Raw genomic sequence first — 22,581 nt, 5'->3', positions numbered from 1 at the left:
ACTGCTGAGCCTTCATGCATGCAACAGCACCTCCTACTTCTGCTTCCCTGTGATCTAATAACATAGAATCACAGAATAGTAGGGTTGGAAGGGACCTTTAGACATCATCTAGTCCAACCCCCCTGCAGAAGCAGCTCCCACCTAGATCAGGTCACACAGGAACGTGTCCAGGTGGGTCTTGAAGACCTCCAAGGAAGGAGCCTCCACACCCTCCCTGGGCAGCCTGGGCCAGGGCTCCCTCACTCCAACACTGAAACAGTTTTTTCCTTATGTTTAAATGGAACTTTTTGTGTTCCAGCTTCATCCCATCACCCCTTGTCCTGTCACTAGATACAATAAAAATAAGTGCTGCCCCAACCTCCTGACACTCACCATTGAGATACTTATAAATATTAGTGAGATCTTACAGAAGAAATCCAGTTAAATGCCCCTTCAGAAACAGAAGTGAGACTCTACCCATCTGCACTCAGGGACAAATTGGTGGCACAGAAGCCTGGACAAATGTTTTGCATGTAATTATAATCTGCCTTTCTAACTTCTTTTCAAGGAAATCATATTTCCTTCCTTTCCTGTCCCAAACTGTTTCCCAGTGACAGATTGCACTTGTGCTGTGTGTCTTCTACTTGCTAGAGCTAATTGCTTTTGGCTGGCAAGGCTCTTCGTGCTTTCCCATTCTGTGTTGCACTGAATCTGAGCTGCCCTTTAGCACAGCCCCAATGGAGATTTCCCTTCAGCCACAGGCAGTAGCAGATTATGGGCAGTTGTCCCCACACTCTGCAGGACCTTCAACCCTGCTCAGCACCTTTCTGGGCTCTCCAGAGATTTGTTTCAGCATCATCACCCAATTGGACTGTTGGTATCTTGCATGGCTTGTCCCTGGAGGGGTTTCAGAGATGAGTGGATGTTGCACTGATGGAAATGGGCTGGTGGTTGATAGAGCTGAGACAAAGGCTGGGCTCCATGAGCTTAAAGGTCTCTTCCAGCTGAAATGATTCTATAACTCTATAGATCAGGAGTTCCACCTTGAGAATAATGAGTGTCTCCTCTGTGGCCACAGACTATTCTACGGGGTCCCTAAAAAGTAACCAAAAGCATCTACTTGAAATCAGCCTAAATTTGTCATCTAGTAAACATGAGTGCATAACTGGCTGGCTGGATGAGGGGAGAACAGCAGATGTCATCTACCTTGACTTCAGCAAGGCTTTGGACACTGTCTCCCACAACATCCTCATCAGAAAGCTCAGGCAGTGTGGCTGGGATGAGTGGACAGTGAGGGGGATGGAGAGCTGCTGAATGACAGAGCCCAGAGGGTGGGGATCAATGGCACAGAGTGGAGTTGGAGGCCTGTGGCCAGTGGAGTTCCACAGGGATGGGTTCTGAGGCCAGTCTTGTTCAACATCTTCATCAACAACCTGGATGAGAGGAGAGTGTACCCTCAGCAAGTTCCCTGATGACACCAAGCTGGGAGGACTGGCTGATTCCCCAGAGGCTGCGCTGCCATTCAGCGGGATCTTGACCGGCTGGAGAGTTGGGCGGAGAGGAACCTCATGAGGCTCAACAAGGACAAGGGCAGAGTCCTGCATCTGGGAAGGAACAACCCCAGGCACCAGTACAGGCTGGGGGTCGAACTGCTGGAGAGCAGCTCTGCAGAGAGAGACCTGGGAGTCCTGATTGATAATAAGCTAAACATGAGCCAGCAATGTGCCCTCGTGGGCAAGAAGCCAATGGCAGCCTGGGATGCATCAAGTGTGGGCAGCAGGTCAAGGGAGGTTCTGCTCCCTCTCTGCTCTGCCCTGGTGAGGCCTCGTCTGGAGTCCTGTGTCCAGTTCTGGGCTGCTCAGCTCAAGAGGGACAGAGAACTGCTGGAGAGAGTCCAGCACAGGGCCACCAAGATGATCAGGGGACTGGAGCATGTTTCATATGAGGAAAGGCTGTGGGACCTGGGGCTGTTTAGTCTGGAGAAGAGGAGACTGAGGGTGGATCTTATTAATAGTTATAAATATCTAAAGGGTGTATGTCAGGAGGTTGGGACGTTCCTTTTTTCTATAGTAGCCAGCAACAGGACAAGGGGTGATGGGATGAAGCTGGAACACAAAAAGTTCCACTTAAACATAAGAACAAACTGTTTCAGTGTTGGAGTGAGGGAGCCCTGGCCCAGGCTGCACAGAGGGGTTGTGGAGGCTCCTTCCTTGGAGGTCTTCAAGACACCCCTGGACATGTTCCTATGCAACCTGATATAGGTGCACCTGCTTCTGCAGGGGAGTTGGACTGGATGATCTCTAAAGGTCCCTTCCAACCCCTACCATTCTATGATTTTATGAGTAGTCCCTACCTTTACTTAAATCTGTTGATGTTTTAGATCCACAGCCCACTGCAGATCCTTTTCCTTTCTTCTGCAGTTTGATCACATCATACAATTCTATTGGCCATCTACAAGTGATTGACCATGGCCTTAATTCATGAGCAGTGCTGGACTGGCTGCCCTACCTCTACCCAGCACTCTTAGCTGCCCTGCTCTCTCACTTCCCCACTGCTTCTTCTTTGATCCCTTTAGTGCATACAGAACCTACAGTCTCTTCTCTGGCTCTGCTCTAACAGCAAGAAACACAGTCATCCAATTAAAAACAAAGGTTTTGGCTGGATGGCAAAGTGATCAGCATGATAATACCAAATAAAGCCCAAGGCTCTAACATTTCATCCTCTCTTTCTCCAGACTGCTCCTTCCAGTTCCATTCCACCTCCCACCCAACAGCTACATACACACATCTCCAACACCTGTGGGTATCTTATTCTATTAGAGCATCTCAAAACAATCACTAGTATGTTATCAGCCATGCTGGTATGGACACAAAAAGCAAGGCACAAGGAATTCAATTCCTCTCTCTCGTTGCCTTAAAAACCAGCAGCAGAAAAAAGGCAAAAAAGGCAGGACTAGCTCTAACCACTTGACCAGCAGTGGCAAATCACTGGCTCTGTGGCTAAGCCCAGCACCAAACACAGACAAAAATAACCCACCCCAGTTGCTTTTTAGCTTTCTGAATATATTTGGCATTGGATGCACAAAAGCTTTGTCCTGCCTGCACTAGCTAAGTTTTTCCTGGGACAGTCAATCCTCTTCACATCCCCAAGATGAAGATATCTTCCTTTTCTTGCCTCATAAAGCTTTATTGTCTTCTCCTTAGTCAGAGCTCTCAGCCACCTTTCTCTACCCTCCTTCTATGGGGTTTTATAGTAGCAATACCCAGATGCTGCTCTGACCTTCAGACCAACGTCCCTCCCACCATCAGACCTGGAGACTCTCAATATATCCACTCTAAAAGCTGGTCATTTTCCTGAAGGTATTTATAGCATTAACATCACTATCCTGTCTTCAGATTTCTGTCTGCTTTTGTCTATGTATAGAATTTAAAACCCTGAACACAGCCCAAGGAAAAACCACATCCTATTCACCAAAGTGTATCAGGCCCAGGGCTGGATTCATCAGACACTGCTTCACTGCTTGGAGATACAGAGATCTTCACGTTTTTGATGGTGCCTTCAAGAAAAAAGTGGGATATGCCACTTATTCAAGACTTCAGTTTCCCTCCAGCCCCCAAAATATTTGGCTTTGCATCAGACAATCCAGAAACTAGGAAGGCAAAGTGCAGACTCCATCACAGAGATGTCCAAGGCATTTCAAATCCCCTCCCCAGGTGAAAGCTCAGCCCCTTGCTGCATTCTTTCAGCCTGAGGTAGAACATGCAGTTGAAAAGTCTCTGCTGTGAGTCCCATGGCACAAACACAGCAGGATATAGCTGAGTTCCCAAAGCATTTTGGAAACCTCACAGAAGTGGCAAATACCCTCACATCTGCTTTTATCCTCTCGATATGCTTCATCTGCTTTTATCCACCTGTAAAGTCCAAGCCAGGGTGGATTTAACCTAAGAGGGGTTTGGATCAGGACTGCTCTGAATTTCACTCTCACTTTTAGAGTCTGAAAGTCTCTTCCCTGAGAGGTTTCCTGGGAAAAATCTGAACTCACCTTGCCCAGTTTCTCATGACGAGATGCTGCCTTTTAAATAGCTTTGCAAAGCCCTGCAGGCACCAGAGGATTGCACACACACCCACTGATAATGTTCCTTCTGTATCTCTGCCTCCAAGCATCCCCATGGAGCCTAAACCTCAAACACCCAAATCCTGACCACACAGTGCCCTTCTCTCTGGGAATGCCAAATCCTGGGCATCTCTCCTGAACACCTTGAGCAGCCTTCCTGCACCTCCAAGCAGCCCTTACTCCATCCATCTCTCCTGTACACCTCTCTCCAAGCCTTCTTCAATATCCTGTGCCCCTGAGTATCCCTACCAACTATCTCTCCTGCACCCCTTCCCCTGAGCATCTTTCCATCTGAGAATCCCAGTTACTGAGAACCCTGACTGCATCACAATCCCCAAGCACCCCTTACTCCAGCTCCTTCCTGCATCCTGAGCCCTAAACAACCTCCTGCATCCCAACCCCCAAGCATTCCTCCCTCTGAGCATCCATCCTACACCCCTTCTTCTGAGCATCCCTCCAGTACCCTGACCTCTGAACATCCCAATCCCAACCCTCAGCATCCCTCCTGCATCACTCTCCTTGAGCATCCCTCCCTCAGAGCATCCCTCCTGCAACCCCTTCCCCAAGACACCTCTTCTGCATCTCTGCCCCAAGGCATCCCTCTCCCTGAGCATCTCAACCCCTGAACAATCTCCTGCATCCCTTCCTGAGCACCCCTCCTGCATCCCAGCCCCCAAATTTCTCTCCTGCACTCCTTCCAATGTGCATCCCTCCCTCCAAGCAGCCTGACACCTGAGCAATCCCCTGCATCCTGACCTCTGGCCACACTATCTGCACCCCTTCCCCCAAGCACCTCACTGCATTCTTCCAAACATCCCTCCTGCAGCCTTTTCCCATCAGGCCTCCTCAGTTCCTCACTCTGAGCATCCTTCCTGCATCCCTTTGAGCACCCATTCTGCATTCCTTCCCCTGAGCATCTCTTCTGCAGTCCTCCAAACATCCCTCCTGCAGCCTTCTCCCCTGTCAGCCCTCCCAAATTCCTCACTCTGAGAATTCCTCCTGTATCCCTCAGCCCAAGTATCCCTCCTGTGTCCCTTCCCCCGAGCATCCCTCCTGCACCCCTTCCCCTGAGCATCTCTCCTGCACCCCTTCCCTTGAGCATTCCTCCTGCACCCCTTCCCTTGAGCATTCCTCCTGCATTCCTCTGAATCCTGCACCCTTTTCCCCCTGTCAGCCCTCCTGAATTCCTCACTCTGAGCAGCCCTCCTGCATCTCTTCCCCTGAGCATCCCTTCTGCATCCTTCCAAACATCCCTCCTGCATCCTTTTCCCCTGTCAGTCCTCCTGAATCTCTCACTCCAAGCATCCCTTCTTCACCCCTTCCCCTGAGCATCCTTCCTGCACCCCTTCCCCTGAGCATCCCTCCTGCATTCTTTCATCTGAGCACCCCTCCTGCACACCTTCCCATAAGCATCCCTCCTGCATCTCTCTGAGAATCCCTCCTGTACCCCTTCCTCTAAGCCCCCCTCCTGCATCTCTCTGAGCAACCCTCCTGCACCCCTTCCAGCATCCCTCCTGCATCCCTCTGAGCATCTTTCCGGCACCGCTTCTCCTCAGCATCCCTCCTGCATCCCTTCCAGCATTCCTCTGAGCATCCCTCCTGCATTCCTCTGAGCATCCCTCCTTCACCCCTTCCCCTCAGCATCCCTCCTGCATACCTCTGAGCATCCCTCCTGCACCCCTTCCCCTCAGCATCCCTCCTGCATCCCTCACCTCGAGCATCCCTCCTGCACGGCTTTCCCATACTACCCCTCCTCTGCCCCATCCCCTGGGCACCCCTCCTGCATCCCGACCCCAGACCAACCTTCCTCCATCCCTTCCCAAACACCCCTTCCCCCTGCCCCCCTCCTCGATCAACCCCCGACCCGCCCCCCTCCCCCGCTTTCCCCCTCTCCGGCACCTCCATCCCCCCCGCCCCGCGTTACCGTGCCCGTAAGGCTGCGGGGTGACGGTCTGGGAGCCGCAATCCAACGGACAACGCCGGGGCAGGGCCCGAGAGCTGCGGCGAACTACAACTCCCAGCGCGGCTGTGCCGGGCCGTGCCGTGCCGTGCCGCTCCCCGCCCCGCCGCTTCCTCCGCCCGCCGCCGCCTCCCGCCGCGCCCGGCCGGCGACGGGGCTCGGCGGCTGCAGGGGGCGGAGGTGGGTACCGCGGCGGGGAGGGGACGGCGGGAGGGAGGGAGGGAGGGATGGCCGCACGGCTGGGGGGTGGGAACGGCCGGGGGCACCCCAGCGTAACCCAACATCCCCCCCCGAGATAGGGAAACTGAGGCACGGAGGGGGGCCAGAGCGGTGAGCGCCGGTCGGGAGGTGTGAGCTGCCTCTCGGGGGATCGGGGATGGGGTTTGTTAGTATTTTAAGCTAAACCCATATGTGAACGGCTGGCTGTGCAGGGAGCAGCCGTACCTATGGTTCCCCTTAACAGCTTCAGCGCCCTCGGCAAACTTTGCCTCTCTCCCACCGCGCTTTCAATGAAGCATCTCCAGAAGAGAAAGGCTTTAGCAAAGCCGAGCCCCGTGTGCCCACAGCCCTGCTGGCTCTGTGTGTCTGCAGCCAGCCCTGGCCGGGCTGGGTGACGTGCAGGAGCCAAACCCCTGAGAAGCTTCTCGTTCTAGATAGCACCTACCCTAGCAGTGTGCTTTGGGAGGGCTTTTTGTGAGCGTGCAGCTGCATCCCTGCTGGCAATTAGCTGCCCTCTAATTGCAGGGGTGCCCTGGAAGGGTCTGTGTCAGTGGGAGATGGGGCAGGAAGCTGGATGGCTGACCCACACTTGCTGTGCACATCAAGCAGTGTGCAGGTGGTGGTGGTCTACCACATGTAAAGTGGTCCAGGAAGGAAATAAAGAGTATCTGGAAGATGCTCCAAGGGTGCCAAGTGATACTTAAGAGGATGCTTGGACAGAACATTAGAAATCAGCGAGAAGTTTGGCCAAGGCTGGCATTAAACAGCTACATTGGACTGTACAAAGGGTTACACCAGCTGCTGGGAAGGAAAAGTGATGCTCTTGCTGCCACGAGACTCCAGATGTGGCAGTGTCTTCCTGGCCATCTGTGTTGCCCACACAGTGGCCCTTGAGCCTGCAGGTATCAGAGGTCACACCAGGAGAGTGCAGAGCACTGCAGCACTTTGGCTTTAATTCCTCAGCCCTCGCTGCAGCCTCATCTCTCTGGCTCTGCACTCCCTCTCCCCCTCCATCTTCTGCCATTCTCCTTCAGGAGCAGTTAACCTTCATTTCATTCTCCTCTTCACCATGTGCCAGTGTTTCCATTTCTCTGCTCCCAGCAGTGTGAGACCTTTGTCTTACAGCACTCCTTCCTCTTACTAAGTGGGCACCAGCTCTGTTTTCCTCCATCTCCTTACCCCTTTCTTTTTTGTCTGTGGAGAACCAGCCACGCAGCCTTTTGCAGTCACCTGCATCCCCAAGCACGCAGCCCAGGAGATGCTCAAGGGCATCAAGGTGCAGAACTGAGCAGGGACGGTGTCGCTGGGTTATCACCTCTAGATCCCCATCCTGTTTCACAGCCAAGAAGGGAAGGCTGAGCCGTCGTTTCCTGCCACACGCCTGCTGGGAACTGGAGTCTCCTGCCGGACTCTGGCCCTGTCACTCCCAGCCCCGGGGCTGAGTGGCCTTTCCCCAAACGCCGCCTGGAAATTTCCACAGGCATTACAACAGCCCCGAAACTGCTTTTTCTTCCCCCTACCCCGCCCTGGGGCTGCATTTCAGGATATATTGCTCCTGGCAGACGTACCACGCTCGGCTTCACACGCTGGATTCTAAGCCTCTGAGTAAAGTGCTGCACTACAGTTGCTGACATTAACCAAGCGGCCGGCGTTAGGTGGGATCAATGTCCGTCCTGCAGCCATGGGAAAACATGACTTTTCCTTTCTAAGGTCACTATAAATAAGCATAGAGGAGGCAGAAACCATATTGCAAATGTCTAAACTGAAGATGAACTGAGCTAAATGCATCAGGGGTCCGTGAAGGGAGGATGAATCCTTCCATGTGATTAATTGTGTCCCAAATCCATCCTGAAATTCAGCTCTCACTTGCTGCCCACCAGCTGCTCCTGGCTAGGGAAGAGATCACCAGACTTTTTAATCCCCTAAATACTATACAGTTTCTGCACAGCCTTTGTCATTCTTTTGTTAAGGTTTTGCTCTTTCTTGGGGTGACTTTTAGGCTTCAGACTGCAGGCCCCACAGTGCTCGTAGCTGAGAGTCTGGGTTTCCTCTGTGAAATGGTCTCCTTGAGAAGGGACAAAGCACACAGGTGCTCTGCAGGAAAGGTCACTGCAGTAAGGGCTGGCTGTGCACAGATCTGGAGTTTGCTGTTTCATAAGAGTTTGGGCATTTTTCTTCCTCAACACCCAGGTGTTTTGTGGAAACCAGATTTTTTACATCAAACTGGAACCTGGGTTTCAGTAAGACACAATGAAACAAAGTGACAGGTGCCAAGTGTGAGGAGTCTGGGACAAAAAACACAAGGCAAACCCAGCACTGTGCAGAAAAAAACCCTTCTCTTTGCCTGATTCTGTGTTCATCATTAATGCACTCTAATAAAGCAGCCTGGAGCCTCATCCTGCAAACAGCCACCCTCTGCCAAACCACATTTAAAGCCTGCAGCTGCCACACAGGTGCCCAGACATTTCTTTTTTCATACCTTCCTTTTCAGCTGAAATCAATCCTGCCCCTTCCCTGGGCTGAATTGCTTCCTCTAATGCATTACCTGACCTGTCTCTCTGCTTTATCCAGCCGATGTGGCTTTCAGCAGCTCTCTTGGGCAATACTCAAAAAGCCAGAGAGGTTTTTAGTCTGGCTGCTCTTCCTGATGCTTAGCAGAAATGGTCCCCAGCTTGCTTTGATTTTATTGCTACTTCGGCATCCTTCATTGGGCCAGCCTAAATAATTCATTTTCTCCTTTCTTGGGGTGTTTTTTTTTTGCTGTATGTGTATTTTGCAGCTCATTGTTACTCCTCAACTGTGTCTCAACAAAGCTGCATGTATTTCAGTATCTTAAATCCAGATTTCCAAGGTTTTAACTGTGGAGGGATGTTCCATGGGTGAGATGTTGAAGGCTCAATAAAATGACCCAGAAAAGCAACACCTTGTTGTGTAAAGTAAGAGGTTCCAAAGAAACATAAGGAAAAACTCCTTCAGGGTGAGGGAGCACTGGAAGGGGCTGCCCAGAAGGGCTGTGGAGTCTCCTTCTCTGGAGACATTCCAAACCCAGCTGGATGAGTTCCTGTGTGACCTACTTGAGGTGGTCGTGCTCTGGCAGGGGGATTGGACTGAAACCAGGAGCAGTGGTGGTGTAAAGGAACACATTTCATTATGTCTGGCAGCAAAAGACCTCCTTGCTGTCACAGCAGCCGTTAATTTGTATTTCAGCAGATGCTACAACTTTTAAATGCTCCCCATGAAGGCTTCAGAGGCCATAAGCAGCCTGTGGGATGGACTTTGGAAACCCTAACAACTCATCAGGATCTACTCCTACCAAAGTACAGATCATTCTTGCTTTGCTGCTGTTTAATTAACTGCATTAATGAGGTCCTGTGATTGACACTGGGATGAGCCTGTTAACCCCTCTGAAATCCCAAAGAGTTCATCCCTTTTCCTTCCCTGCCATTCATAAAGTGACATCTGTGTGTGCAGTCCATCACTGCCTCTTTTCCTTTGGTGTTGGGGTTTACTTGTCAGGCAAATCAAGGCATTGCTACACATTTCCCCATATGAAATCTTTGCTATTTGTTTTAAGGTCTGCTTAGTCCCTTTTCTCTGCCCTGCTGGCATTTAGAGCTTCAGATAAACTAGTATGAGCTTTATTTTGTTAATGCAGAGAGAGTTTTCTTCAGCTACTGCATGACACTGATAAACAGAACCGGGTGTACAACATCTCTTTGGTGTTTCACAAACTTCATGGACTTCAGTAAGGCCTTCAACACAGTCTCCCACAGCATTCTCCTGGAGAAACTGGCTGCCTGTGGCTTGGATGGACCCACTCTGCAGTGGGTGAAAAGCTGGCTGGATGGCTGGGCCCAGAGAGTGGTGGGAATGGAGTTGTTGGCTGGTCACCAGTGTGTTCCCCAGGGCTCAGTGCTGGGGCCTGTTCTGTTGAACATCTGTATCAATGACCTGTGGGAGGGGATCGAGGGCACCCTCAGTCAGTTTGCAGATGACACCAGGCTGGGTAAGAGCATGGATCTGCTTGAGGGCAGGAAGGGTCTGCAGAGGGCCCTGGGCAGGCTGGAGCCATGGGCCAAGGCTGAACAAGGGCACAGGCCAGGTCCTGCCCTTGGGTCACCCCAAGCCCAGGCAGCTCCAGGCTGGGACAGAGGGGCTTGAGAGCTGTCAAGCCCAGGCAGCTCCAGGCTGGGACAGAGGGGCTTGAGAGCTGTCTTGCAGAAGACCTGAAGGTGTTAATCGACAGGAGCTGAACAGGAGCCAGCACTGTGCCCAGTTAACCGAGAAGGCCAAGGGCATCCTGGCTCCGATCAATAGTGTGACCAGCAGGGCCAAGGAGGTGATTATCCCCTTGTACTTAGCACTGGTGAAGTCAAAGCTCAAATTCTCTGTCCAGTTCTAGGCCCCTCATTACAAGAAGGGGCTGGAGCATGTCCAGAGACAGGCAACAAAGCTGATGAAGGGTCTGGAGAACAGTCTGATGAGGAGCAGCTGAGGGAGCTGGGGATGTTCAGCCTGGAGAAGAGGAGGGTGAGAGGAGACACAATCACTCTCTACAACTGTCTGAAGGGGAGCTGTAGTGAGGTGGAAGTCAGTCTCTTCTCTCAAGTAACAATTGATAGAACATGAGGAAATGGATTTAAGTTGCTCCAAGGGAGGTTTAGATTGGACATCAGGAAGAACTTTTTCACCAAGAGGGTTATTAAGCATTGGAAGGGGCTGCTCAGGGAGGTGGGGGAGTCCCCATCCCCTGGAGATATTCAGAAGTGTAGATGAAATACTGAGGGATATGGTTGGGTTTAATGCTGGGCCTGGCAGTGTGAGGTGAGTGGATGGACTCAGTGATCTTAAAGGTCTTTTCCAACCATAAGGATTCTATGATCTTGTTCCAGGGCAGATGATTTTTAACAGGGATGATCTCAGTTGTCATTTTTTATCTGAATAAGGAACCAGAAAAAAAATCCTGCTAAAAATTGCCTTTATATATCTTAAGGAAAGATACAGAAAACTGTATTTATAACTTCAGACTTTCCATCAAACTGTATTTTGGGGGCTAAAGAGGACAGACCACAGCTGCACCCATTTTTCAGGATGGGTAAAATGTGTAGGAATACTTGTGCCATTGCTTTACTTTTCACTTCTGCTGGCAAATCGTGACTGATGCCTTTTATGGGGGGTTTTTTGGATGGTGTACACTTGTGGGTTTTTGCCAAGTTAGATGAAACAGGCACTCAGTGAAATTACATGTACAGAGTTTTATTTATTAGCTAATTAAAGCGCTCTTAAATGCGATGGATACACAAGAGGGGAAATAAGCTTATCCAAAGCTGTTGTGTGCTGAAAATGATTAAGCAAAGGAAGTGTTATGATAATGAAAGAACTGAACTGATGGTTCTAAATACATGAAGGCACTGAGAACAGGTAGATTTTGTCATTCTGCACACTCTTTTACACCTTCCTGCTGTGTCAACCCCCATCACTCCCCCAGGTTTGAAGCAAGTATTTGCTGAACTAAACTGATGGGGTAGAAGGTCCTTACAGAAATGTTCTCCATGCATCTGCTGAGGATGCTCCTGTGAGTAAAACCCAAGTTAAAATGTACAAGCCCTGCTTGGTTGAAATGCTCAGAAAGCAGCTTCTGTTCAGGAGTTTGACTTTTCCTCATGGAAATGCCACCAAGGAGTGATTTATGTGCTGCATTGTTGGAGAACCTTATACTGCATTAGCAAAGTACTCAGTCCTGATAAACTGGAAATGCTGATTGAATGAGCAAAGAGAAAACTGACAACCCATTTAATGTTGTTTTTTTAATGGGGTTATGAAAATCTTTTTTGATAAACAGGTTCAAGAGAAAAAAAGCAGCAAAGGTTGACCTTTTCCCCCCAGTGTGTTAGCTGGCAATGCAATAAGTCCAGGTTGATGATTATTTGGGCTGCAGTTGGGGTCTTCTGAGGTTGCTAGATTATCAGATTCATCTTCCCACTGTGAAGAAAGAAACCTGCAAGTAATGAGAAGTATTAGGCAAAAGCAGATGGTTAACTTATCATCTGTTGACTCCACTATTGACAGCTGGGCAAGAGTTATGCTGCAGCCTTATCCCTGGGCCAGGTTTGCATACATTAAATGAAATTGAATGCAGTGCAGGGACAGCAGGGAGGTCCAAACCAAAGGCAAGCTGGTGTCCTATATGGGTTTGTAGCCTGCCCTTGAAAGGTGATGAAACAGCTCATCCTGGATATCATCTCTAAGCACTTCACCATCAGGAGGAGTCAATACAGATTTACCAAGGGGAAGTCCTGCTTGACGAACGTGGTAGCCTTCTCTGATGGCATGACTGGCTGAAGAGATGAGGGGAGGCCAGTGGATGTAATGTATCTTGACTTCAGCAAGACTTCTGACACTGTCTCCTACAACATCCTCAAAGGAAAGCTCTTGGCAGTGTGGGTTAGATGAGGTGGATTGAGAATAGGCTGAATGACAGAGCCCAGAGGGTGGTGATCAATGGCACAGAATGGAGTTGGAGGCCTGTGGCCAGTGGAGTTCCACAGGGATGGGTTCTGGGGCCAGTCTTGTTCAACATCTTCATCAAACACCTGGATGAGGGCATAGAGTGACCCTCAGCAAGTTCCCTGATGGCACCAACCTGGGAGGACTGGTTGATTCACCAGAGACTGAGCTGCCATTGAGTGAGATGTGGGCAGGCTGAGAGTTGGTCAGAGAGGAATGTGCTGAGGGCAAGGGCAGAGTCCTGCAGCTGGGGAGGAACCAGCCCCTGCAGCAGCACAGGCTGGGGAAGACCTGCTGGAGAGCAGCTCTGGGACAGGGACCTGGCAGTGCTGGTGGGCAGCAACTACCCATGAGCAGCACCGTGCCCTCGTGGGCAAGAAGCCAATGGCATCCTGGGGGCATGAAGATAATGTGGGCAGCAGCTCAAGGGAGGTTCTGCTCCCCCTGGTGAGGCCACATCTGAAGTCCCGTGTCCAGTTCTGGGCTCTCCAAGAGGGAGGAAACTGCTGGAGAGAGGCCAGCACAGGGCTACCAAGGTGCTGAGGAGACTGGAGCACCTTCCTTATGAGGAAAGGCAGCGGGACTTGGGGATGTTCAGTCTGGAGAAGGTTGAGGAGGGATCTCATCAATGCTGAGAAATACCTTAAAGGGCAGGTGTAGAGAGGATGTGGCTAGGCTGAGACTAACTAGGGTTATGGTTAAGGTTGGATACTCAGGGATCTGCAGGCAAAGCACTCAGTGGAGTCAGAGATCTGCTTCTTTCTATTCTTCTTTCCATCAATTTTTCCATGCCTGGGGGCTAAAGCAGGCTAAAGAGCAGAGTGGAATGTTAGTCTTAAACTAGAATGAAATGCAGATTCTCCTTTGATCTGTTCATTAGCTGCTCTAGGTTGGGCAAGTTTTTCATAGCAATATGTGCTTTGCTATCTAGAGGGGTATTTGTTTTAGGGTGCCATTAGCACTCTGATTTGGGGTTTAGCAGCTATCAATATTCTCACAAGGTGATTTTCTTCCTCTCTGTATTTAGCTGTGACTCAGAGCTGAAAGTAGTGCCATAGTGCATGTGGTTATTCCATGGCTAGTTAGGAAAAGGCCTCAGTTTCATTTTAAGAGAGCTGGTGGTGGCTTTCTGTTGAATAGCCATAGTTACTACAGCAAGAGCTACCTCCTACCTCTGCAAGCCAACCTTGATGGGTTTCCTGCTGATTAAGTCACCAATAAAACTGTGACTGAACTGCTGATTGATTTGGATTCAGCAAACAAGGGAAAACAGATGTGCAGATCCCCAGCAGGAATGAGGGCCCAGGTTTTCAAGGTAACTGAGCTGAGCTGCAGTGGAAGGGGCTGTGAGGCTCCTTCCTCCTTACTTGCACCAGCCCTGGCATTTGTCTGGCTCCAAGATACAGCAGAAACATATCCTGAACAGAAAATGACAGGTTTTCTCCCTAAAATGTCTGACTGTGGGGTCAGATGAGTGACAGAGCTGGAATAAGGGAGGAGGAAGGTATGGTGGAGAGTGAAGGGAGGTACTGTCCCTTCCAGAGGCAGCCACCCTTAACTGCACCATAAAATCACATCCTCCGTTCATCTCAGCTAATTGCAGAGCAGCTGAGTAGAAACAACATCAGCTGGGATGTGGCTCCAATTAATTAGGAAGTGTTTTCTAAGGTAAAGCACATTGGAAGGAGAAAGCCTGGGGATGTTTTGTTACTGGATGGACCCAGAATGTCGTGTCCTCTTGGCAGCAGTGCTTGCTGATGGGCTGCCTGCACTCAAACCTGCATCAGGGGATTCTGCTGTGACAGCTTTGTTGCTTTAAATTATCTTTTTTAGGTGCCATGGAATAGGTTGGGATTTGTCCAGTTCTTGTCCTTTTTTTCCCCCACCCCCTCTAAATTCAGTGTTTGTGAGGGAGATGGGATCAGCTTTTGCTTTCCAGTCATTCCATGGCAGGCATCCATGGGAGACATTTCACTTCTAGCATGACTGTAAAGTTCTGGAAGTCTCATGATTTCTGGCCCTAAACTGAACTAAACAGAGTCCTGTTCAAGTGTATTGGGAGAAAAAAAAACATCCTTACACTTGTTCTCAAGATGCAGCCTCCAGAAGTAATTCCCCACCTCTCATTTCTGTGATGAATTCTTGCCACGTAGTTACCCTTATATATCCTGGGACTTATTGGCCTCTTTAGTTTAACCTTGAAAACATGTGAATACAGTTAAATGTGTGGTGTTGGGTTTTCTTCTGTTAGGAATGCATCAAGAAGAGTGTGGGCAGCAGGTCAAGGGAGGTTCTGCTCCCCCACTACTCTGCCCTGGTGAGGCCTCATCTGGGTTCCTGTGTCCAGTTCTGGGCTCCTGCACTCAAGAGGGACAGAGAACCGCTGGAGAGAGTCCAGCACGGGGCCACCAAGATGATCAGGGGACTGGAACATCTTCCTTATGAGGAAAGGCTGTGAGAACTGGGACTGTTTAGTCTGGAGAAGAGGAGACTGAGGGGAGATCTCATTAATAGTTACAAATATCTCAATGGTGGGTGTCAGGAGGTTGGGGCAGCACTTTTTCTATTTTATCTAGTGACAGGACAAGGGCTGATGGGATGAAGCTGGAACACAAAAAGCTCCATTTAAACATAAGGAAAAACTGTTTCAGTGTTTCAGTGAGGGAGCCCTGGCCCAGGCTGCCCAGGGAGGGTGTGGAGGCTCCTTCTCTGGAGGTTTTTAAAACCCACCTGGATGTGTTTCTGTGTGACCTGATCTAGGTGGGACCTGCTTCTGCAGGAGGGTTGGACTGGATGATCTCTAAAGGTCCCTTCCAGCCCCTACCATTCTATGATTCTGTGATTTCTTCTTATTTTAGTATTAGTCCCAGCACTGTGACTTTTCCATCATGTCAGAACCCATCACGCTCAACGTTGGAGGAAAACTCTATACCACCTCTCTGTCCACCCTGACTAGCTTTCCAGACTCCATGCTGGGAGCTATGTTTAGTGGGAAGATCCCAACCAAGAAGGACAGCCAAGGCAACTGCTTCATTGACAGGGATGGCAAAATCTTCCGCTATATCCTGAACTTCTTACGAACGTCTCACCTGGACCTCCCTGAAGATTTTCAGGAAATGCCCTTACTCCGACGAGAGGTTGATTTTTATCAAATTCAGCCCCTGATTGAGGCTCTGCAGGAGAAGGAGGTGGAGCTTTCTAAAGCAGAGAAGAACGCCATGCTCAACATCACCCTCGATCAGAAAACCCAGACTGTTCACTTCACCGTCCGAGAAGCACCCCAGATCTACAGCCTGTCTTCCTCCAACATGGAAGTGTTCAGTGCTCATATCTTCTCTACATCATGTCTCTTCTTGAAGCTTCTCGGTTCCAAACTTTACTATTGCTTCAATGGAAACCTCTCTTCAATATCCAGCTACCTGCAGGACCCCAACCACTTGACCTTGGATTGGGTTGCAAGCGTGGAAGGCCTTCCCGAAGAGGAGTACACCAGGCAGAACTTAAAGAGACTCTGGGTGGTACCAGATAATAAGCAAATCAATAGCTTCCAGGTGTTTGTGGAGGAAGTGCTTAAGATAGCCATGAGTGATGGTTTCTGCATAGATTCTTCTCATCCCCATACTTCAGACTTGATGAATAATAAGATGATTCGCCTGATTCGGTACAAGTAGGGGTGGCTGTTTGTTATGGTGGCAGCATCGAGATAACACAGGTTAAGTGTTTCCCTTTAAAACACACTTACAGCCTAATTCAGAATCATGCTTATCTGGATTAAGAGTCACTAACAGGGAGATGATTTTCCTTTAATGTATTTACCAACACAACCTTTCTGAAGACGTGAGACGGAAGGAATGTTGTCAGTCAAGGACGTAAGGACTGGTTCTGTCACTGCCTCCATCTCTCACCTGCTGTTCAATCATGGGGAAAGTCACTCAACTTCTGCCCTTCCTATGTTTTCCAGTTGGGAACTGGCAGCAATCTCCTTCACGAGGAGATGTGAGGGTTCAGTCGGCAAGGTTTGGAAGGTATCTGGAGAAGGGATGTGGTGAAGGAGGCCATGGAGCTGTGGCACAACAGAGAGCCCTAGGGGCACATTCTCCATGTCTCTCCATATCACTTGTGCAGAGCATCCAAGGAGCTTGGTTGGATCCCCAGAGAAGCCTGCCCACGTGCACACACTCGATTTAGCTGTAAAGGATGCTGCAGACTGCAAAGGAGTAAGGGACTCTTGTGTCTTTGAGTTCAACAAAGGATTCCTGTCACCATCTGAAGCTGGCTTGGGTTTTTTTCTGAACCCTATAAGGAAGCCCTTGCTCTGTTCTGCTTTCAGGGAAGCCATGTTTGAATGATGGGACTGCCAGAGGGAATAATGAAGAAAGCCACAGCAGAAAGAATGATGTTCTTAAACCTTTGCTTTTACATTCCCAAAGCATGCAAGACAGCTAGTCCTTTTCTTTCTCTCACAATGTTATATGCATCTGGATGTTGTTGCTGGAACTTTCTGAGGTGGAGACAGACTTGGGGGCAGAAGCTCCCAAATACCTTCTAAACGTCTGAGCCTCTTCTGCCTGGACAGGGCTGCCTTCTGGGCTCATTTCCCTTCAGCCACACCTGGAGCCCATGGGATGCTCTCTGGGTAGGATGGATTCCATCTGAAAAGACAACATTCCCACATCAGGTCACATCTTGTATTTTCCTGGTGCACTGAGACATTGTTTTTAACATCTTTGTGAAATGGTCATGTCACTAAGCCAGCATTTTACCTGCTTGCTTGGCTTCAGTGTCAGATTGTCAGAGGTAAGGCAGTGGGAAACCAGAGCTGATGACAGTGGTCAAGCTCCTTCCTACACCCCCAGCCTGTGCTCTAATGAAGATCATAATCCACTAGCTGCATGTTGGCTCTAAACATCATTTGTGCCACATTCAAGATGGTTCCTTCTCACCTAATTATGTTTAAACATCCCTTAGCTGTCTTTCCTTAACCAGGTTGCTACATATGCATGGGAGACCTTCTGGAACATTTCCTGTCATCTCTAATGAGACAAAAGGAAGGAGGCAATAAGTGTGTTTTGCATTCAGTATTTTAGTGCTTCAAAATATTCTCAGCACAGGGCTGCAAAGCTCAGTGTTGCTCATGTCATTGTTTCCCAAAGTAACTAGTCTGTCATCACATGAAGCTGACCTGTGAACAAGCAGAAAGTGTTTTGTTACTGCTGTAAAAAAACAGCAGGATAAATATATTCCTGCTGTCCCAAGCTGTAACTGCATGACCAACACAAATCAGCATGCTGACAGTAAAAATGCAGCCTGTTAGAAACCCCTTCCCCTCTCTGCCTTGGTGCTAAAGCAGCATGAAATACATGGGACCATGTTATGAAGCACTGACTGGGCCTGGAGGTCTCAAAACCATTAAACCTGGCAAGTGTCATGAATGTTGAGGACTGTAAACAGGATTTTTTTTGGCCAAATTCCAGCTTCAATCACCATATTCTTCTAGTTTTAGTTGCACTGGGAACAAGTCTTTTTCTCCCTTCATCCCTGTCCTGAAGTACAAAGCAGGAACAATCTGTTCCAGGGGTTGCTGTGTGCCACTGACAAAGCAGCTGTCACACACTGATTGCTGAGTGAACCTTATTTCTGGCATGAGCTTGGTGTCCAGTTGGACATTCATAGTACGTGGGTAATATGATTATGATCTGTAAAATGCTATACATGAACCCTCTTTCATCAAATCTGTGCCTTGAAACAGATATGCCTTTGCTGGATTGATGCTAACAGAGCTTCTGGAGACTGTTGACAGCATTTCTTTTCAACCCACGCGCTTGAGAGTAGATGTTCAATGATCTGTAACAGAAGTTCTTATATGTCAGGACTAAAAATAATACTTATCTGTAGTAATTTGTTTCCTGTCAGCTCAAGTTTATCCAAAGGTAGAAGCAGTGGGCTTAAATCTCATTTGGAAAGGGACAAAAAGTCTGATCTACACCCTTTAGAGCTCTGGATCAGTACTGCTCCCTTCTGTTTCAGCAAAATAAAGACATGCCCTGGGAAAGCTGGATCATTACTGTATTTTCTGCTTAATCTAGAGCATTTACTCCATGCCTTTGCTCCCACTCCTTTTTCTTTGGGCAGTAGCAGCACCCACATGAAAAGCAGTTCTACAGTTTCTTAGAAGTCTAAAGAAGAAATTAAGAGTGTCCCAACCTGGGCTAGAAAGTAACCAGGGTTACTGCTGACACGGAAATAGGAGTTTCAGTCGCCACAGACTGAGAAGAGAACTGAACTCAGGTCATCTCCTGGAGTGCTTTAACCCATGAGTCTATTATGTGAAAGGTGGATGACTTGAACACACATTTATCTGTGCTGACATAACTAAACCAAGCAAAGGTACAGCTGGCCACAGATCTGTAGCATTTGCCAATATGCAGAGAGGTGCATGATTTCCAACAGGTATAAAGACATGAGTGAAGACAGGCTTTGGGAGGAATGGAAAAACTTGAGATGCCTCTAAATTGCTAATCAGAATAAACATCTTTCAGCATGAGGTACTATTTCTAGTTGTTCTTCATGCTAATCAAGTACATGAAGTAAGCAGTAAGTGAATCACAGGCAACTGCAGTCAAACATATGCTGCACAAACGCAGTTGCTATTTCAAACTACACACTCAGCTCAATTTATAGCTGCCCCTTCATTTTGCAGCCGGTAAGTTACGTTATAATGGCTGTTTATAGGAATGTTCTCTCTCTAAAACCTTTGTTCCTTTTTCTGTCTAAATGGCTGGCTTTTGTTTTCTGTCTTCTTTGAGCCCTAGAGCTAGAGCTTGCTTTTATTTCCCAGTCAGCAGCACTGGTGATTCTTCTTCTCAAGAGTATGCCTGAATTAAAGAAAAGTGAACGTGCACAAAGCCATGTTAAGTGCAGCACAACCCCATCATTAGTCACAGAGTCACAGAATCTGAAGGGTTGTAAGGGACCTGGAAAGCTCATCCAGTGCAACCCCCCTGCCAGAGCAGCACCACCTAGAGCAGGGCACACAGGAACTCATCCAGCTGGGTTTGGAATGGCTCCAGAGAAGGAGACTCCACAGCCCATCTGGGCAGCCCCTGCCAGTGCTCCCTCACCTCAACAGGGAACAAATTCTTCCTTGTGTTTCTTTGGAACCTCTCATGTTCCAGCTTGTACCCATTGCCCCTTGTCCTACCATTGGATATCATTGAGAACAGCCTGGTTCCATCCTCCTGACACTCACCCTTTATGTATTTGTAAACATGAATAAGGTCACCCCTCAGTCCCCTCTTCTCCAAGCTGCAGAGCCCCAGCTCCCTCAGCCTTTCATCACAAGGGAGATGCTGCACTCCATCATGTTGCTGAACTCTCTCCCTGTCCTCCTAGAACTGAGGGGCCCAGAACTGGATACAATATTCCAGGTATTTCCCTGTTGAGTGGAATATTCACTCTCAGAACAAACTACTTTCTTTTCCTTATAAAGGCCTGAGAACCAGGAAAAGATCTAAGGAGGGGTTTTTTACCCTTAAAGTTTGAAGGGTGCCGTCTTCCACATCTCAGTGCATAACTCCTGACTCTGCCATAAGCCTGTGTCCCTCAACACCTTCCTGGACTAAATGAGGCTAAGTCGTGCACTTTCTTTTTAAAATGCCCTGCTTGCTGAGAGAGCCACTGAATAGAGCAATCAATAGTGTCAGAGCAGAAAGATACCAGAGCTAAGGCAGATGATACACAAGTTATTAGCTGTAGTCTAATGGCATTTTCAGCAATGGCCATGGGCACAGCACAGGGGGATTTCTTATATGACAAAAGGATTATTATGAGGTGTCCTAGTGGAGTCCAGAAGGAATCACAGATTTCTCAATGTGATTTTGGGCTTGATAGCTCTTAAAGATCTAACAATGTCCAGTTATAGTAAAGGGACTGAAACCATACATAAATATTAAGACATCTTTGGTTCATGCAGCCCTTAAGGGTCAGTAAGGATTGGTGGGAGGAGCTTTTGTTGCTGCAGGTGATGGTAGGGAAATAAATGAAATAGGTCTAAAAAGTTCGACCTGAAAGAATTCATGTTAACAAGTAATTCAGGATTCAGAAGGGAGAGAATAAAGAATCTTGGTGTATTCAGGAAAAAAAATCCCCAGCAAGATAACAAAGGAGGCAAAGATTTTGCTATGGAAGGAGGCTGTGATTGAAGTGACTCACTGGCCGTTCCCTGTTTTAATCTCCCATTATGCAACTTAAATATTGGTCACACAAAGAGTTATGCTGGTAACTTGTCAGGAGCAGACAGCTTTGCTTCAATTTGCATGTGCTTTAAAACAGTAAATGTAGGTACTGCTGTAGTTACCACGTTTAAACCGAGTTACTGAGTATAAATTGCTGCTTGTGTTCACTGGCAGCAAATACCTGCAGTTCCCTCTGGAGGAATGGCTGCTGGGGTCTGTATGTAAGGTTGATAGGAATGATACACACTGACTGTGTAATCTAGGGTCTTCTGATACTTCACAGATAAATGGAGAAGTTATGAAGAAGACTCCTTCAGAGAGTTGCATTTTCACCTCATCCCTTTAAATGTGGTGTCACTGATCAAGGTTTCTGTGTATTTTGAAATATGTAACTGCTGTTCTGTAATGAGTCTGGTATCCACACACTGATGGACACAAACAGGCAGGGTACAAACACTGCTAATATGTGGCCCTCTCAGTGTAAGTCTCCTATGTGAATTAGTACAGGCAGTCATGTATGTATTGTGTGAGAAGGGCTGGAGCGAGCATAAATGTGCAGATCATGCCCTCAGATTCACTTGGGAGTAACACAAGGGATGGTTTTGCTATGGATTTGGGGGGAAAATAAAAGGAGCTATAGAGGAGAGCTGTATGGAATAACTCTTTCTTGCTTCCTCCTCTTGCCATTTGCCTCCCTCTTGTTTTCTTGCTTCTACTCCTATCAGTAGGATTTTTCTGATGATCACAATTTGGTCCCCAACTCACTAAAAGCCATGCTTTGGAGTGAATACTATTTGGGAAGTGTCAAAACCATCAAAAGATGGTTTTTCTTTCTTACCATTTTCACAGAGAGCCTGTAGGGCTATCACATTTTAAAAATCTGGTTGCATTTCTCTGCCTGTAACTCTTCAGTGAACCATTACTAAGATGTACCTTAGAAAACAGTAAATAAAATATGAATGAAGCAGGAGATGTTCTGCCTGATGTGCATTTCTTGGGGAAAAAGCATGCAGTGATGCTTGCTGAATCTGTCAGAATCTGTGTCTCTAATCCACAAGTTTGAACAACTGATAATATACTGCTGATGTACAGGAATGTTTAACATTATCTAGTTGATTTCATGTAGCCCCTACAAGTTACTATTCCTAGATAAATAAAGGATTTCCCTAAGGAACTGAAAAGGCATCAGCCTTGCAATTTCTTCCAGGTTTTTAAAAATCTGAGCTTGTTCCCCTGATAGAGCAGTTATACCTGGAAGCCAACTCAGTCCCCGATGCTTTTCACCCAACATTAACTCACCCACAAACACTGTGTTTCTGGGCATGTGGTGGGACACAGTCTCTCTGTTCCTAATCAATGGGATCAAGCCCATGCTGATAGCAGTGTGGTGGGTTTCCCAGCACCCTTCCCAGCATCACAGATGGGATGCAAAGGAGTATCCAGAGACATATCCTAAATGACCCAGATCCAGGGTGAGACAGAGCCCTCCATCTCTTTAAACATATCCCAAGGACAGGGGAGTCTCCTGGGAGATGCAATGGATGAGATTGAGCCCATAGGAACAGTAT

The 22,581-nt window shown here is 48.2% G+C and overlaps 1 protein-coding gene across 1 annotated transcript; it reads left to right on the top strand.

Moving 5' to 3' along the window:
- The first annotated feature begins 6,194 nt into the window (after positions 1–6,194).
- Positions 6,195–21,922, top strand: KCTD21 (potassium channel tetramerization domain containing 21). The gene is made up of 2 exons (XM_061990492.1): positions 6,195–6,233; positions 15,638–21,922. Exon 2 carries the CDS (start codon positions 15,668–15,670, stop codon positions 16,448–16,450), a length of 783 nt encoding a protein of 260 aa, XP_061846476.1. The 5' UTR covers positions 6,195–6,233; positions 15,638–15,667; the 3' UTR covers positions 16,451–21,922.
- The last annotated feature ends 659 nt before the right edge of the window (positions 21,923–22,581 follow it).

Source organism: Colius striatus, chromosome 1 (genome assembly GCF_028858725.1).
Source record: "Colius striatus isolate bColStr4 chromosome 1, bColStr4.1.hap1, whole genome shotgun sequence".
Lineage (NCBI taxonomy): Eukaryota > Metazoa > Chordata > Aves > Coliiformes > Coliidae > Colius > Colius striatus.
Note: the sequence above shows the minus strand (reverse complement) of the source record. Positions and strands in the feature narration are given on the sequence as shown.

What these genes read in the sequence shown, in the direction of transcription:
- KCTD21 (XM_061990492.1), top strand. Translation starts at nt 15,668, where the DNA reads ATGTCAGAACCCATCACGCTCAACGTTGGAGGAAAACTCTATACCACC.